At 45.7% G+C, this 18,256-nt stretch overlaps 1 protein-coding gene across 2 annotated transcripts in view; it reads right to left on the bottom strand.

Annotated features, from left to right (window-relative positions):
• LOC138580798 (septin-4-like) overlaps positions 1-18,256 on the bottom strand; it is a 1,149,755-nt gene that overhangs the window by 483,653 nt on the left and 647,846 nt on the right. Inside the window, exon 1 of one of the 2 annotated variants that reach the window (XM_069651644.1) lies at positions 13,407-13,551. The exons of the other annotated variant lie outside the window; for it this stretch is intronic. Within the exon in view, the coding sequence (XP_069507745.1) occupies positions 13,407-13,409 (3 nt within the window). The 5' untranslated portion in view covers positions 13,410-13,551. Of the gene's footprint in view, positions 1-13,406; positions 13,552-18,256 lie in introns of those variants that run through there. 2 annotated transcript variants of the gene reach the window in all.

Below are 18,256 nucleotides of genomic sequence, written 5' to 3'. Positions count from 1 at the left end.
TCTGCTTTGCCGTATGGGTCGTTAGTGAAGACTTCTTGTGCATCACAGAGGCTTTCTCTCGACTCGAGGGTTGTTCACACTCTCAAGGAGTTTCCCCAGCCGAAGTCGAGGACTCACAGCTCCTGTGTTTCCCAGGTGTTTCTCCTGGGGTATCACCTCTTGGTGTCTTTGAGGGGGCCAAGGCCGCTTTCTCGAACAAATTTAACATACTTTTACGGAATTCCTCCCACTGTGCCGAGGTACTGTGTCTCGAGGGACAAGTTATCCTCTCTGGTGAACTGGAGGAAGAGGTGGATGGTGATCTATGGCACCTTTTCTTGCTATGTTTCGACGAGGAAGAATGATGTGATCCACTTCGAGAACATGATCAGGAGTGTTTTTAATGATGAGGAGACGAAGGCCTCGACTCGTCGGAAGACTTGCGTTTTGATGGGATAATGGACTTCTGAGGCTTACCTCTCTCCAACTTCCCTCTGCGCTCCCTCAAGGCCTTGGCCGTCATTGACATGCACTCGTCGCATTCGGAACACTGATGCTCTGCCCCAAGGCACCACAGACAGACCCTCTGTGGATCAGTCATGGACATCTTAGCCCAGCAGTCGCAGCATTTTTTTAAACCTGACCGAGGCATAGACGGAGCCGATGAGGAGGCCATCTCGTCGATAGGTAGTAGAAATGTTCACAGGAAAATTGAAGAAATTCGATGGATCATAGAACCGAGTGTTGCGTTACCAAAGCTGTGAAGCGTGGAAAAATGGAATTGAGCAACGTACGCTGCGCACGCTACTTATACCTGTGATGACATCGGCACGGAGGCCTCAAAGGGACATAGACTCAACAGGTATCGACGCACAGCGCCCTCTCCTGGGGAAATTATTTTTTCCGAAGCAGCAACCAGGATTTTAGGAAATATCAAAGATAAGGAATACATGGGAGGAATATCCAGTCGAAAGAACGTTACCAGGGGTAAGTAACTTTTTCTTCTCCGATATCATGCTTGCAGCTTTGAACATTTTTCTCAGCAGAGGGCACAGTGTGTCATCGTCTGGATGTTCCTCAGTGGCTTAAATCACGCTCCTGCCCATGATGGTGACACTAGTATAAGTAGTACACTTTTTAGTTACCTGAGGAAGCTGGGGTTTTAGATATACATGTGATAGACCATAACACCACACATTTACATCCACATAATTTCATTAATACAATCCGTACACATTCATTACTTCAAATCACATGTACATCTACAACCCCAGTTTCCTCAGGTAACAAAAAAGTGCAATTTGCAATGATTTGGAGCAAAATCTTGATTTCCCAGAATATCAAAGATGAGGAATAAGTGGGAGGACACATCCATTAGAAACATACTGGGGAGGAAGGATAGCTCTGGGGCAAGGCATTTGTCTTGGAAGCAAGACAAAGCAGCACAGCACAGGTTTGAATCCAGATCCCGCGCTTAGAAACCACTTGCTGGTATTAAGCGCGTTATAAATGAACAATAAATAAAAATACTGTATCCAAAGAGGTTAATGACATTGACACAACTGGTAATGTCTGAAAGGTTAGCGATTTTGTGAATACAGGATTTAGTTGAAACTGGATAAATATGAACCCAACATTGGCCCTAACATCTACAGTATGGCTGTTTTTATGCATGCAATCAGTTCTTCTGAAATGTCTCCTTGTCTTGTACATTAGGCTTGGGTTTGTCTAAAGTTTAGTTTCTTTCAGTACATGGGAATGGACCAAAGCCCTACCTTTGATGCTTCGTTTGCTCAGCTACTTGGCCCTGACACTTGCAGTGGCTGGTTATGAAATTGGAGAAGTTCAGGAGGTTGTTCAGAATTCTAAGATGTCAAGTGTGCACAATAAAGGACCATCGAGATATGATGGTCAAGAGCTCAGGTGGGAGGTGGCCCTACATTTTCATGTAGTCGAGGTGCATCATGGGGTGATGTTGACTGCTAGCCTGACCCCACTTTTGAGACTCTTTCCTTACCCTTCTTCTTGACAGACCGGATCTTGCCCACCACGTTTCCCCCACTTGTTCTACACCGATCCCCCCATTGAGGTCACCCACCCCAATACCTTCCTTGTCTTCAACCCCTGTATCATTTCTGCTATTGAAAGCCCCATGCTCATCCCGGTGGGTCCGATTTGATGGAACTGATAACTAGTCCAGGCTGCCTCTTCTTCTAAGCATTTATTTCATTCTATGTATGCAATGTTTGAAGGTGATCATTCACGGCTGTGCAGGAATCAAATCAACAAATTCTTGCATATGGAAATGCAATATCCCTGGCTCCCACTTCACCCAATGTTCCTTGTCCCAGCACTCCCTCTCTGCCCCCACCCTCTGGATCCCTCTTCAGAACATCTACGGCCTGTCACCTTTGACCACAACAACTTGCCTCCCTGCCTTGACACCTAGCCCCTTACCCACATCTACACCTATGCCTCCATCATTAGCTCCTTTGCCGACAGTATCAGCCCTGCACATCCCCCGTTTGCATCCTGCGTACCTCTCACTAGTCACACCCCACCGACTAGTCTCCATCAACCCCTAATATGGGCAACCTGATTTTGTTTTTTGATATCTTAGACCAGGCTTGTCCAACCTTTTTGAATGTGGGGCCGAAGCATTAACTTTTTGTCATCCTGTGGGCCGGTGAGCCAAAAGTCAACAACCTCACCCAAAGCAGTATATTAAAAAGTGTGACCTTTGACACAATAGCATCACAGGCAGTAATGCACCATGCAGTCCCAAAGATAGCTTTTGGTGTCAGGGGCAGTGAGTATCCAAGGGAGGCCCTCCATCAAATGATCCAAGGTCAGTTGCTTGTGATTTCTTTCAGTGTATATGTGTTAATATTTTCCTGAAATAGTGGGGGCGACCGAGCATAGCGAGGGAGCTATAGGGCTCTAGGGAGGGTTTGGGGGGATTCCCCTTCCAAGAATTTTTTTTCAAATATGGGGTTGAAATGGTGCATTTTACAGCAGAAAAACTGACCAAAAAGCCATACGTTTATAATCAGTTCTAAAGGGGAACATGTAAATTCCATGTCACCAACAGCAGACAAGAACATTTTACAACACAACACATTTTCATTATCTATGTGTCCACAGTGTAAGACAGCACTGTCACTGATGTAACACATTGTCATGCTGGTTGTGCCCAAAATATGCCTCTGTAGTAACATGTTTATCCTGGATGTTCCCAATTTAGGCCAACATTGTCCTTTAGAAAGCATGATTGATGCTGCATATGCAGTGTGCCCAATACATATGCCAGCTTACATCTGTAATACATAATTCATGACTTCTGTCTTAATGATTGATGCTACATGTGCAGTGTTGTGCCCAATGCATGTGGCAGCATATCTCTGTAATGCACATTCATTACTTCTGTGTTAATGATTGATGCTGCCTGTGCAGTGTGCCCAATACATATGGCAGCTCATCTCTGCAATACACATTCATTACTTCTGTGTTAATGAGTGATGCTCCCTGTGCGGTGTGCCCAATACATATGGCAACTTATCTCTGCAATACACATTCATTACTTATGTGTTAATGATTGATTCTGCCTGTGCAGTGTGTCCAGTACATATGGTAGATTATCTCTCTAATACACATTCATTACTTCTGTGGTAATGATTGATGCTGCCTGTGCAGTGTGCCCAATACATGTGCCAGCTTATCTCTCTAATACACATTCATTACTTCTGTGGTAATGATTGATGCTGCCTGTGCAGTGTCCCCAATACATGTGCCAGCGTATCTCACTAATACACATTAATTACTTCTGTGGTAATGATTGATGCTGCCTGTGCAGTGTGTCCAGTCATATGGCAGCTTATCTCTGTAATACACATTCATTACTTCTGTGGTAATGATTGATGCTGCCTGTGCAGTGTGCCCAATACATATGTCAGCTTATCTCTGTAATACACATTCATTACTTCTGTGGTAATGATTGATGCTGCCTGTGCAGTGTGTCCAGTCATATGGCAGCTTATCTCTGTAATACACATTCATTACTTCTGTGGTAATGATTGATGCTGCCTGTGCAGTGTGTCCAGTCATATGGCAGCTTATCTCTGTAATACACATTCATTACTTCTGTGGTAATATTTGATGCTGCCTGTGCAGTGTGTCCAGTCATATGGCAGCTTATCTCTGTAATACACATTCATTACTTCTGTGGTAATATTTGATGCTGCCTGTGCAGTGTGTCCAGTCATATGGCAGCTTATCTCTGTAATACACATTCATTACTTCTGTGGTAATGATTGATGCTGCCTGTGCAGTGTGTCCAGTCATATGGCAGCTTATCTCTGTAATACACATTCATTACTTCTGTGGTAATGATTGATGCTGCCTGTGCAGTGTGCCCAATACATATGTCAGCTTATCTCTGTAATACATAATTCATGACTTCTGTCTTAATGATTGATGCTACATGTGCAGTGTTGTGCCCAATGCATGTGGCAGCATATCTCTGTAATGCACATTCATTACTTCTGTGTTAATGATTGATGCTGCCTGTGCAGTGTGCCCAATACATATGGCAGCTCATCTCTGCAATACACATTCATTACTTCTGTGTTAATGAGTGATGCTCCCTGTGCGGTGTGCCCAATACATATGGCAACTTATCTCTGCAATACACATTCATTACTTATGTGTTAATGATTGATTCTGCCTGTGCAGTGTGCCCAGTACATATGGTAGATTATCTCTCTAATACACATTCATTGCTTCTGTGGTAATGATTGATGCTGCCTGTGCAGTGTGCCCAATACATGTGCCAGCTTATCTCTCTAATACACATTCATTACTTCTGTGGTAATGATTGATGCTGCCTGTGCAGTGTCCCCAATACATGTGCCAGCTTATCTCTCTAATACACATTCATTACTTCTGTGGTAATGATTGATGCTGCCTGTGTAGTGTGCCCAATACATGTGCCAGCGTATCTCACTAATACACATTCATTACTTCTGTGGTAATATTTGATGCTGCCTGTGCAGTGTGTCCAGTCATATGGCAGCTTATCTCTGTAATACACATTCATTACTTCTGTGGTAATATTTGATGCTGCCTGTGCAGTGTGTCCAGTCATATGGCAGCTTATCTCTGTAATACACATTCATTACTTCTGTGGTAATGATTGATGCTGCCTGTGCAGTGTGTCCAGTCATATGGCAGCTTATCTCTGTAATACACATTCATTACTTCTGTGGTAATGATTGATGCTGCCTGTGCAGTGTGTCCAGTCATATGGCAGCTTATCTCTGTAATACACATTCATTACTTCTGTGGTAATGATTGATGCTGCCTGTGCAGTGTGTCCAGTCATATGGCAGCTTATCTCTGTAATACACATTCATTACTTCTGTGGTAATATTTGATGCTGCCTGTGCAGTGTGTCCAGTCATATGGCAGCTTATCTCTGTAATACACATTCATTACTTCTGTGGTAATATTTGATGCTGCCTGTGCAGTGTGTCCAGTCATATGGCAGCTTATCTCTGTAATACACATTCATTACTTCTGTGGTAATGATTGATGCTGCCTGTGCAGTGTGTCCAGTCATATGGCAGCTTATCTCTGTAATACACATTCATTACTTCTGTGGTAATGATTGATGCTGCCTGTGCAGTGTGCCCAATACATATGTCAGCTTATCTCTGTAATACATAATTCATGACTTCTGTCTTAATGATTGATGCTACATGTGCAGTGTTGTGCCCAATGCATGTGGCAGCATATCTCTGTAATGCACATTCATTACTTCTGTGTTAATGATTGATGCTGCCTGTGCAGTGTGCCCAATACATATGGCAGCTCATCTCTGCAATACACATTCATTACTTCTGTGTTAATGAGTGATGCTCCCTGTGCGGTGTGCCCAATACATATGGCAGCTTATCTCTGTAATACACATTCATTACTTCTGTGGTAATGATTGATGCTGCCTGTGCAGTGTGTCCAGTCATATGGCAGCTTATCTCTGTAATACACATTCATTACTTCTGTGGTAATGATTGATGCTGCCTGTGCAGTGTGTCCAGTCATATGGCAGCTTATCTCTGTAATACACATTCATTACTTCTGTGGTAATGATTGATGCTGCCTGTGCAGTGTGTCCAGTCATATGGCAGCTTATCTCTGTAATACACATTCATTACTTCTGTGGTAATATTTGATGCTGCCTGTGCAGTGTGTCCAGTCATATGGCAGCTTATCTCTGTAATACACATTCATTACTTCTGTGGTAATATTTGATGCTGCCTGTGCAGTGTGTCCAGTCATATGGCAGCTTATCTCTGTAATACACATTCATTACTTCTGTGGTAATGATTGATGCTGCCTGTGCAGTGTGTCCAGTCATATGGCAGCTTATCTCTGTAATACACATTCATTACTTCTGTGGTAATGATTGATGCTGCCTGTGCAGTGTGCCCAATACATATGTCAGCTTATCTCTGTAATACATAATTCATGACTTCTGTCTTAATGATTGATGCTACATGTGCAGTGTTGTGCCCAATGCATGTGGCAGCATATCTCTGTAATGCACATTCATTACTTCTGTGTTAATGATTGATGCTGCCTGTGCAGTGTGCCCAATACATATGGCAGCTCATCTCTGCAATACACATTCATTACTTCTGTGTTAATGAGTGATGCTCCCTGTGCGGTGTGCCCAATACATATGGCAACTTATCTCTGCAATACACATTCATTACTTATGTGTTAATGATTGATTCTGCCTGTGCAGTGTGCCCAGTACATATGGTAGATTATCTCTCTAATACACATTCATTGCTTCTGTGGTAATGATTGATGCTGCCTGTGCAGTGTGCCCAATACATGTGCCAGCTTATCTCTCTAATACACATTCATTACTTCTGTGGTAATGATTGATGCTGCCTGTGCAGTGTCCCCAATACATGTGCCAGCTTATCTCTCTAATACACATTCATTACTTCTGTGGTAATGATTGATGCTGCCTGTGTAGTGTGCCCAATACATGTGCCAGCGTATCTCACTAATACACATTCATTACTTCTGTGGTAATATTTGATGCTGCCTGTGCAGTGTGTCCAGTCATATGGCAGCTTATCTCTGTAATACACATTCATTACTTCTGTGGTAATGAAAGAAGCATAATCCAATTCAACAGATAAAATGGGGAAAAGCGATCACCCAAAGGTGAACCTAATTGAAGAAACGCAATGTGAGCACAATCTTAAAGTATGAAGAACTAAACATGGCTGGGTGCCATCATCTACCAGCGCCCAGGGGTGGCCGGTGCTCCGGTAATCGGACCACTCCAGCTGAGCTGAGGGCCATGTTGTAGGAACCGGGGAGGGAATTGACCTCATGGTGTCTGCTGTAAAGCCCACAGCGCATTGGATCTGGTGGGCTACGGTGTTATGCGCTCTGAAAATTCACTCCTGCAGCGGGCCTTCCTCCGACAGGCACACAGACACTTCACAAGGGATGTTTTGCCTCATCCAGGTTAGCACTTGTCAGTTGCAAAAACAAAAACTGGATAGAGCTCCAAGCATTTTACCTGCTGTGCTGCTTTTCCGGGTGTGGATGGCGTGATTGTGTTGCCTAGCCATTTTGGCAAGGAATTAATTCCCACATGTGGTAAAATCATGTGGGAACTCATTTGAACAGTACCCAAGGGGGAGGTTTTTTCAAAAAGTGATGCAAATTGTAAACATGAAGGCAGCCCACGCTGCTTTTGAGCCTCCGAGATACTTCTGGCCAGATACTTGTGTTTCGGTGTATCTGGCCAGCAGTATCTCGGAGGCTCAAAAGCACTGCATGCCGCAAACATACGTCGGAAAATATGGCAGGCGGTACTTCCCACTGCTGGAGGCAAGAAGAACTAGGCCTCGGTGTGCACCGCACGTAGCTCTGTGAACCTGGGCTGGGCTGAGCTGCTGGCTCACGCAGGCTTTGCCCTGGGCTCGGCAACGCAGATGTGTGAAGGTGGCGCTGTGTGCCCGTCACTCCACCCACACACATTACGTGATTAGGATTTCCATTGGCTGAAAAACAGCCAATGGATATACTGTTACCATGCAAGGCAGTTATTAATTCTATTTATTTCCACTACTACAATGTTCCTTGCATGGTAACAGTACTTCCATTGGCTGTTTCTCAGCCAATTGATATCGTAATGTGAGGGGGGAGATAATGCAGACATTCATTGCCAGGTACTCTTCATTATTCCTACCCTTCCCTGCTCGCAGTTTACAGCCTGCGGCTCCCTCCTTGGGCCTTTGAATGAGTCTGTGCCAGTGCTTTAAATGGAAAAAAAGAAGTGCAGGTACTCACCAATCTAGTCTTTAAGTGGGTCAGGGCACAGACCCAGTAAGGTCCAAAAACTGCTCGCGTGCCGAGCCCTGCCGTGCTTCCCCAATCCAGTTCTATGAAATTCACCCTGCCTCTGCATCCAACCACGTAGTTCTCTGTCTCGCTTTCTATGTGTGTCATCCTCGTTGTACCTCACTAGCTATTTGTATCACTTTCTATTGGTCTCTATCCCCACTCCCCCCCCCCACCACCCTCCTCCTATTCTATTTTCAAACCCTGTTTGCTCTGCGTAGGTCATTTTTTTCTAGGCTTGGTCCTTACAATCCGTGATTCCAACCACAAGTTCAGCATAGTGGTGTACTTTTAAGGCATTCATTTGAAATCTGGTTCCGTCGGCCCAATGCAGTCATCCCCCAAAGACGTCCCCATCAATCACAGACCGAGTGTGCCCTGTTTCGGCACCAATATTGTGATACATAAAGTTGGCAGCCTTTGAAGGGAAGGAGTGACAGAAAGACTACTAATACTATATGAATGACTACAATCTATGGATAAACTAGGGGGCTTAGTGAGAAAAATCACTGATAAATTCTTACAATCCCCATTGAAACCTGCTGAAGGACGTGGGGGGGGGGGCTGCATAAATAAAACTAGGAGCAAAGAGGTGTAGAACTTGGATTCAAACTTCATCATTCAAAGTACATTTCCTTGGACCCCAGTAAAAACCTTGGAAATCCCTCTGGGTAAGGTTAAAACCGATGTGCACATCTTTTCCATAGGTTTCTTTTTCTTGATTTACTGCACGGAGGGATTGGAAAATGACCCCCTAAATCTGGCCCACTGTCAGGGAGGTTTTTAATTTTCACAGATAAACAAAGTGTGTGATCCTGTGCAAATCATTTACCCTCACTGTGCCTACGTGGTGAATCCAGGTTTTGGGGCCAGTCTGCGATTTAAGCATTTTGCCACATTTCTTACCATCTATAGTTAATATAAGTATGTTATTGTTTTGGTGTGAAAAGATTAAGTAATAGTTGTATAACAATGCATTTAAAAGTACAAAAACCTGACATTATATAAACTGTTTTAGAAACATGTCCGGCAATAATAGGATTCTAGCCTTATGTTACCCATCCTGACTAGAAGACCACTGTAAAAGCCTCCAAAAGTGTGTGTTTTTAAAACTGTTTTATAGTGAAAGAAAATGTAACGCAATAGAACGTTATCTGCTAGAGTCTTTCTAATCACACAGCGTGCAATGTCATGCTCCCCTCCCATGTATTATCGCTCACACCTTTAAATGAACCATAGTCCTTCGCTAGGCACCCCTATGACTGCCCTTTCAGCCTCTAATCTCCCTTATTCTAATGCTGTGTTGACACAACGCAAAACTTCAGGGGGGAGTAGCTGTGCTTCTCTGGCCTTTGACGTTTTACAGGACAAAGTGAGAATGCCCACCAGGAAGGCTCATATGTGCAGATGAGAAAATATAGGACAGTAGGCAACACTATTGAGTACTGGCAGTGCTTTAAGTGGGATCCTAAATTGAGGTGGTCACTCGTTAGGGGCGTGGCCTAAGTATGTGTATAACAAGGACAGTAGGCAACACTATTGAGTACTGGCAGTGCTTTAAGTGGGATCCTAAATTGAGGTGGTCACTCGTTAGGGGGCGTGGCCTAAGTATGTGTATAACAAGAGCCCCCCAGCATAAGGTGGAGGGAGAGAGGTGGTGGAAGCAGGAGAGCTGGAGCGCGCTGGCATTATTTCCTTTGGTGTCCCAGCCCACAATAGGAGGGGTGGGTGCACCAAAGGAGGGACACCAGTGCGCCCCAGCGGGTAGCCCTTTGATTCAAGGAGCCACGTGGTTAAAAACCATGGGCTTCTTGTGTGAAAGGTTTGTCTCCTGCTCATGACTCTTTACTCGGAAACAGTATGAGGGCTGGAGAGCCTGGCTCACCTATTGTTTCTGAGTAAAGAGTCATCACACAGCATGAAATCCCATTAACCACTCAGTTAATGGGTGTTCATGCTGCGTGATGACTCTTTACTCAGAATCAAAAGGAGGGCTGGAGAGCATGGCTCACCTATTGTTTCTGAGTAAAGAGTCATCACACAGCATGAAATCCCATTAACCACTCAGTTAATGGGTGTTCATGCTGCGTGATGACTCTTTACTTAGCATCAATAGGAGAGCTGAGCCCTCCTCCTTTTTCTGAGTAAAGAGTCGTTAGGCAGCGTGTGTAGCCAAAGCCACAGTTACACAGGCTGTCTGGAGTTGTCAGTAATTCAGGTTAGGAAAAAAGAAAAGGTGATGCCTTTTTCTTTTTTTTATCCGAAGTGCTGACACCTGCAGGCGGCCTTTGTAACCGTGCAGTGCTTCGGTTACACAGGCTACCTGAGGAGTCAGTTTGGCTGGGGCTAGTGGGGGCTGGGCCCCAGTTTGGGAGGACTTTTTGGAGATTGCAGGGGCTTAGTCCCATCTAGCCCCTGCACACGTAAACCCATGAGCACTGGTACACTCCTCAAGCTTGTAGAATTCCTCAGCCCACAAAACAGGCAAAAATAAAAAGTGCCGGAACTGAGGGACGATTAGAGCCAGCCCATTTAAAGTGCTGGTCCATCCGATACTTGGATAATGCAACTGGTGCATCATAGGAGAAGGCGATTATACTGCGGATAGAGGAAGTGGTGGAGCTTACCATAAATCTTTAAGAAAATCGTTATGTCATGTAACATGTGCCGCAAAATGGAGCAGAGCAATGAGGAAGAGTAGGACTAGGAGTAATGAAGATTACCCTTAAGAAATCCCTGTAGGGGCCATTGTACAACGGACGGGTGGGGGTATTACTCACTATTCTTAGAGAGGCACAGCTACACCCTACTGACGAGGTTTAACCCAGACGAAACACGTGTCTGGGGATGCTGTTGGTACTCTTGTTCAGAGGAGAATTGCCTAGCATTTCGGTGCTGGACTGCCCCAGGGCAGGACAAAGACTGATATGTTTGGGATATTTCTTCTCTGTGAAAGATAGTGAGCTAAAGACTCTGGGTAAGGCTCTTGTAACCAGGACTCATGTCTGGCAGAGAGTCTCCCAGGATCCCCCTTGTTATCTGGGTATTGGAGAGAAGCCAAAGATTTTAAGGGAAGATAGATGCCAGGGCTTTGCATAACTTGGTAGGCCTGCTTCGTGTTCGCAGCTCTCCTCTCTCTGTGCCCTTTTTTCACTGCCCCCTCTGTTCTTTCTCGGCTGTCTCTCTCAGCTTTTTCTTTGCTGTGACTCTGTCCTTTCCATGGACTATTTGTGTCTTTCCGATGCTGCCTCCTCTCTGTGCTCTTTTGCTGTCTCTCTCTTCCTCTGCCCTGATCCCCTGCTGCCTCTCTCTCCTTGTACGAGTTGTTTTTCTCCCTCCACGGTCTCCCTCTCTCTCTCTCTCTCCGCCCTGTCTCAATCAGCGTTTTCTTTCTCCTCTTCCAGTGCATGTCCAGCAGTGAGCGGACAAAGAATGCAGACAGCGGAGTCCTCACGGCTCTGTCTATCCTTCCTCTTCTCTTTTTTTGTCTGATCTTTCTTTGCTGTGTGTTGTTGTTTTATTAAACCTTGGCATTTCCCTCAACAGCTGAATTAGTAGTTTAGCCCATGGCGCAGCCCCGCAGTGCAAAACAGGGCGCAGGGGGCGAGCTCCCTCCGCCCCAACTGCGGCCGCAAGAGCCAGGCGCAGGACGTGGGGCCATAAAGATGGTCCCTCTAAGTAGGGACCATGCAGGGGAGCGGCTTATTTGTTCACCCGCTCCCCCTGCAGAAAGTCTGCTTTATTGCACACGACCCACCAAAACATGTAATTTCTTTGCAGGTTATCTAATGATAGTGTTTTTGTCGCAGGCAGTAACTCAGGTTTTCTAGCAGTGCCTAAACTAGCCTCCTCACCGGTAGCCTAACAGGCGGAGGGCCTGCACGGTATAAGAGAGGAGGGGCACCCCGTGGTCGTCAGCTTCCAGTTTGGGCTGGTGGAAAAGGAAAGCATAACAGCACTCCCTATAGCCCATCAGCGGTGCCGCCAAATCGAGGCTCTGGGAGGTCATCAGCGGTGCCGGCCAAATCGAGGCTCTGGGAGGTTCGGGGAGTGGTGGCCTAAGTATCCTGGAAAGAAATGGATAAGTAAAAAAGAGCTGACTGTAAATATAAGAAGGAACAGAGAAAGGTGAAAAGGGGGGTGCCAAGGAGAAAACAGAAATGTGCTGCTGATCGTCTGGGATTGTATTATTGTTATGCCACAAATGCAGAATTTGGTCTGGCCTCAGTTATTTAGACAGAGTGAGCTGCAACAATCGGTAGGGGGAGGGGAGCGGTACCGGACTGCCCGTGTTCTCAGAAAGCCACCGCCAGGTCTACAAGACATGCAGCAATGAGGAACAAGGAGTGAGACGACGGAGATCACAGGTGCATGAGCGTAGTCTCTCTCTCTTCCGCTTCTGTCAGCCGTGGGAAGTGAACCTAGGGGTGGCTGACAGACGTTTGGGCTCAGGATGCCTGACAATAGCGAGTACAGGGATGTGTGACAGCAATGTCCCGGCAGTGCGGTCATACAGCAGCGACATCGTAGGAAAGTCTGGCAGAAGTCCGAGCACAGAGATACATACAGTAGTGAGAACTCAAGCTGTTTCTCGGAAGTTATAATCCATGGAAAGCACGGATGTCCGACAGCTGCAACAGCTTGGGTATGTCTGACAACAGTGATGACGCGGGTATGTCTACAAGCCACAGCACTTTATGCGTAGGAACAAAGAGATGAAAGGATGTCTGGCCGCAGACAGAACGACTGTAGGTTTTACCAACGGGGGGGGGCAGTGCGCAATTGCCTGAGAGCAAGGAGAGCTTCTAGTGACAGCGGCGAGAGTGCACGACAGTGGTGACTGCAAAGGGTGACCTAAATCTTTCTACACACAACGCAATGTATGACAACATTGAGAGTACGTGTCGTTAAGACACTGCATTAAGGTACAGGGCTTTCTTGTAGCAGTCAGCGAGTGCTGGGAAGGCCCAGTATTCGTGGTTTCTACAAAAACTCACCATGTTTCTTAAGTAGAGCGTCTCTCTCTTGGCTGCCCGTCCTCGACCTCCGGCTGTAGCAGCTTCCTCTGCAGAGAAGTGACAGGAAGCCCCGACACCTCAGAACGAAAGCGCTCTTGCTCTCTTCTATTGGTTCGCTGAAGGGATGTGAGAGGTGTGTGTGGTGAGAGTAGGCTGGAGCTGACGAGCATGTCTTGGCCCACAAAGCGACCGAGCGCATCCATCTCGGTTTCTCTGGCGCGCAGTAGAGATCTCTCACAAGCACCATTGCCCTCTGCCTCCTTTAAAGACCTATATTTTGAATCCCTCCTAGCGGTCTCTCCAGCACCGATGGAGAGTATGTCTCCCAGGGGGAAGAGCTAAAAAACGACACTCCCATTGCCATCTGTGCCCACTGCCCAGGCTGATAAACATGCCGTTCAGGGGTGCTCAGCACATTCCCTAGATGGGCCAACCCGCGAAAGGCATACTGGCATTACCACACCTCATGCTTCCTTGCTCTGGCCATTACTAGGATATACCTTTCCATAGACCCATCCCTTTACTATTTATTACGCTAGCATCATGTTTTAGTACCCCGAGTTGTCTATATAGGACAGCAAGCTTTGGAGGGCTTCCAGGTGCCTTTTCTGCTTCTTTATGTGTGTGTGGGAGGTGGGGGGGGGCGGGGTCAGGGGGGACAGTGCAGGCTGTCTCTCCATCCTCCATGCTCGTTTACACATAGGACTTCTGCTAAGAGCTTCACTTGCCCTGTCTTGCACTTTAAGATGGCAACATTATTGGCACACTGTCAAGAAAAATGTGGGGAGGGGACCATCATCGCGTCCATAACTTTTCCGGCTCTTGGGACTCACTATCCATCTCAGCCGCTGATTTTGACGCCACGGGGCAAAACCCTTTTTTGCATTCGTTGTCAGCGAGACTTGATCCCTTACAACTCTGGTCAGTTTCTGACACTGGCATTTTGAAACCCACCAGCTCCCCTGTAGCCAACAATCGTCCCATTGACTTGCCCTACTACTGCTCGTATCCTTCATGGCACTGGTAGTTGGCCAACTTTAGTGGCCTCGAAAAAGATTAAAAAGATGCCTCAGAATACCACCGACTTCCCAAAGCATCCATGCACACCCCATGCAAGCTGTGCAAGAGCTCCCCCAGAATGACCAGAGATCCCTATCCTTCTCTCCCAGCTCAGCCTATCCTGCCATTCTTTTTCTTCTGGATACTTCTGGGAAGCAGTTCCCAGATTCCAACCTTTTTAGCTTGGGCTATAAGGTAGCACCAACTTTAAGCTGCAACTATTGCATTCGAGTACAGAAAAGGCATACGAAAAGTGACAGAAAGCTTTCAGGAGCTGTTTGGTCATTTGCCCACCCATTGCCAGGCTAATCCCTGTGGCCATTCCCACCCAGTTCCTATCCTTCCTCACCCAATACTCCTTCTCATGGAAACTCTTTGAGCTTGCTTTAATCAAGCCTTACCATCAAACGTTGCACTCAAAGCGCCTGCCAATGTTTTTTTAAAGCAGTCTTCTTAGAGTTAATGACTTAAATGGAGCTGTAAACTGGGTACCGGTGTAATAAAAATGTCTCAACTAGGTCTGCCTTCAGCCACTCAATAGCACTGTGCGTGCCCTTCGCTAAAGTCCTGTTAAAAACAAGCATTGGCAAAGGCAACGGCTTTGGCTTGTGTATAAGTATTAGGCATTTGCCAGCCACTGCTATTCGACGCCCAGGTACTTGCATCATTTTGCACCTGCTACCATCAATGGACAGTTAATAGCCCTACAGCAGTGCCTGGCAAATGTTTATCCCATGGCTACAAAAAAGGACAAACTGCTGGCATCGGCAATGCTTGTTGCCACCATGCCTGCTTCCAAGGACCCACCTCAGTGTTTTCATCTTGCCAACGCAATGTTCCTAGGTACATCATTCCCTCGTCTGAAATCAAAGATACCAGCCTCGTATCTAGCTTTTGTGGCATGTGGCAGTGCATTCACTGTCAGGACATTTAGCTGCATCTACTTTTGTAGATGTGGGATTTGACAAAAATTGGACCGTGTCATCCACTAACTATGAATAGTACTGTATGATATGATCAACTGTACAAAAATGAAAATAATGGATGTGTCCCTTGTATATTTGATTACACATGAAATATTTGTTTGATTTTCTTCAATTGATCCTTTTTTGAAGACCACTATGTTGTGGCTTTTTACATTGCTTCTTAATAAATTGTATTTTTCTATATTTACAGTCCCTACCGTCTTTGATATATGTTTAGAAAGATGGTTTTCCCCACATTACTGGTTTGATTACAAGTCCCCAACTATTGCTACATCCAAGGGTAGCCAACTGGGCCTCTGCTTTGTACTTACATTTAGCTGCAGGGTCCAACATTTCAACAGTGGCAGACACGTGAATCTTGGAACGTACCCCCGCTTTGCCTTTGAGAACCTGTACAATCCCCTGCCGTGTTAACTAAAGCTTAAAAATCTGCGTAATAGGTTCACACATGCTTTTTGTTGATTAGTTACTGTTCAGGGGACTAACCAAAGGGCTAATGCATATCTCCTTGTTGGTGAACTGATCCCCACAAATGATGACAGCTACTAAATGGCGAAGAGTTCAAGGAGACTAAGGTTAGTAGCCAACCCACTCTCCTTCCAGATTTCATGCGCCCCCCAGCCCCCCAAACCGCATTGCACATCTCCGTTTCCCAAGAATGGGACCAACGCCAGTGCTACCTGATTCATTAGGAAAACAGTTTGCCCACTTGAACACTGTTCTAGCCCTTACAGGGACACCTCTTTAAAACTGGCCACAAGTATAACATGGTTAACGAATAACCTTTAATACATGAATCATACATAATATAACAAACCCAGCTCATTTGGGAAAGCACACAAGTATGTTCCATGCACTTGATCTCAAAAAACAGATTCAAGTGCTAATAAGTCCCCTTGTATATGTTCCTATAAGCAAATTAACAACTGCTTATACATGTCGTATAGATATCTGTTGTTGCAAAACCTACAATATCTTTTAATTTTAGGCATACTGCTCCAGGCACTGCCAATTCCATACGATGGCAATATATGAAACCTCAACCTCATATAGTCTTTCCTCTTTATGGGGCATGGCAATACAGTGATCTACTCCATCCAATCGTCTATCGAGGGATAATAAAGCATATGTATTTTACAGCAGTGGTTAAGCCTGCAAGTCTGTGTAATTCATGGCATAGTCCCACTCGGAAGTCTCCGATTTAATAACCTCTTTCGATAGGTTGATGTATTCAAATTCTCTGCAGTTGATATCCAATTGCATACAAAGGTCATTGCAATGGCTTTCAAATTGATGCCTCGGCTTTCCTAATTCACAATATTTTTTGAGTGTCAGTTCATCTTGAATGTTGTTATGGAGACCACGATGGCAGTGTAAGAATTTAGTGCTCGCTGCTTGGCTAAAGTGGGAATCGTACCAAAATGTCGCCTCACAATTACGACGGCTGAAAATGCCAACTTTTTTTTTACCCCCCCCTTACACCACATATATATGTGGGGGGTATAGAATATAAATGAATATGGGAGGCCTGCGGGGGGTCTCCACCCGCATATATATGTGGTGTAAAAGGGTTTCGAATAAAAAAGTTGGCATTTTCAGCTATCGCAATTGTGAGGGTCTCAATAATCACATAGATCCTGACGTCAGGCCAAAATCAACACGTTCCATAAGCGTCCCAACAGGTAAGCCGAGCGTCATCATCAATCCATTTTTATTTCAGATTTCTCCATTTACAAAAGCTAAAATAGACATTAAAACACACATTGCAAAACAATCTAAAAGTCATCTAAAATCAATGCCTTCTATTTATAATCCAAACCGAGCGTGGATTTCCAGCATGTACGTTCAATTTTTCTACTCCAACAGCCAGTAAAAGGCCTAAACTTCTGAGACAATGCAATCGGGTAATTTTCTTACTAAGTGCCTCAATAAGTGGTAAGCTATATGCTGCATGTTCAGTGTTTATTAATGCTATGCAGGCCATGGGCCTCATTACGACCCTTGCGGAAATGGAAAAATGATGGCGGAAATGCAATACCGCCATCGAACACCGCTCGTTGCGATCATGACCCGTCACCGTAAAGTACGATGCCATTAGCGACACCGCAGTGAACGGCAACGCTAACTGCACCAAGTACGCGCACGCGCGCCTTGCAAAACCGGAATCACCGCCATGGCGCAACGGTACGCGAATTCTGACCCTAGCGGACATGTACTGAACGCCATCAAGCACGTCGTAAAGTACCATTCCGCCATGGCGAGAAATACGGCAACGCGAACCAACCGTAAATGGCCCACTGAGTGCCTGTACTCCACTCCCTGGCCTCATTGCACAACTCCTGGCAGGCGCAATGTACTCACACTATGCAACCAGTGAAATCCACTATTCACCCATGCATGCCAACGTAGAAAAGCATGCAGGGGCTCAAAGCGCCCCGTGAGTGGGCATCCATGTACGGCATGTCACCATAGCCGTACTGACGCAGCACAGGCATGTGAAGGTACAACACATCAAAATGAAAATCAAGAACACATGACACAAAACAACAGTAGTCCCCCATCGCTTGCCACCAGCGCAAGGCAACATCCACAACAGCATCCTGAGGGGGATTGCACCAGCCCTGTACTCATGCCAGTAAACAAACCAACCATCAGCAGAAGCATGTACCACACAAGTCGGCAGAGTGACTGAGCAGCCAGGCTCATCCCAAGAGGGGCCGATGGGAGCTGCAGGGCACAGATGGCATCAATACAGAAGCTATTCCAATGGACATGACCCCAGTC

This window comes from Ambystoma mexicanum, chromosome 3p, assembly GCF_040938575.1.
Source record: "Ambystoma mexicanum isolate Mex_15411 chromosome 3p, UKY_AmexF1_1, whole genome shotgun sequence".
Lineage (NCBI taxonomy): Eukaryota > Metazoa > Chordata > Amphibia > Caudata > Ambystomatidae > Ambystoma > Ambystoma mexicanum.
The sequence above is the reverse complement of the archived record's forward strand: the minus strand, read 5'-3'. Positions and strand labels throughout refer to the sequence as shown.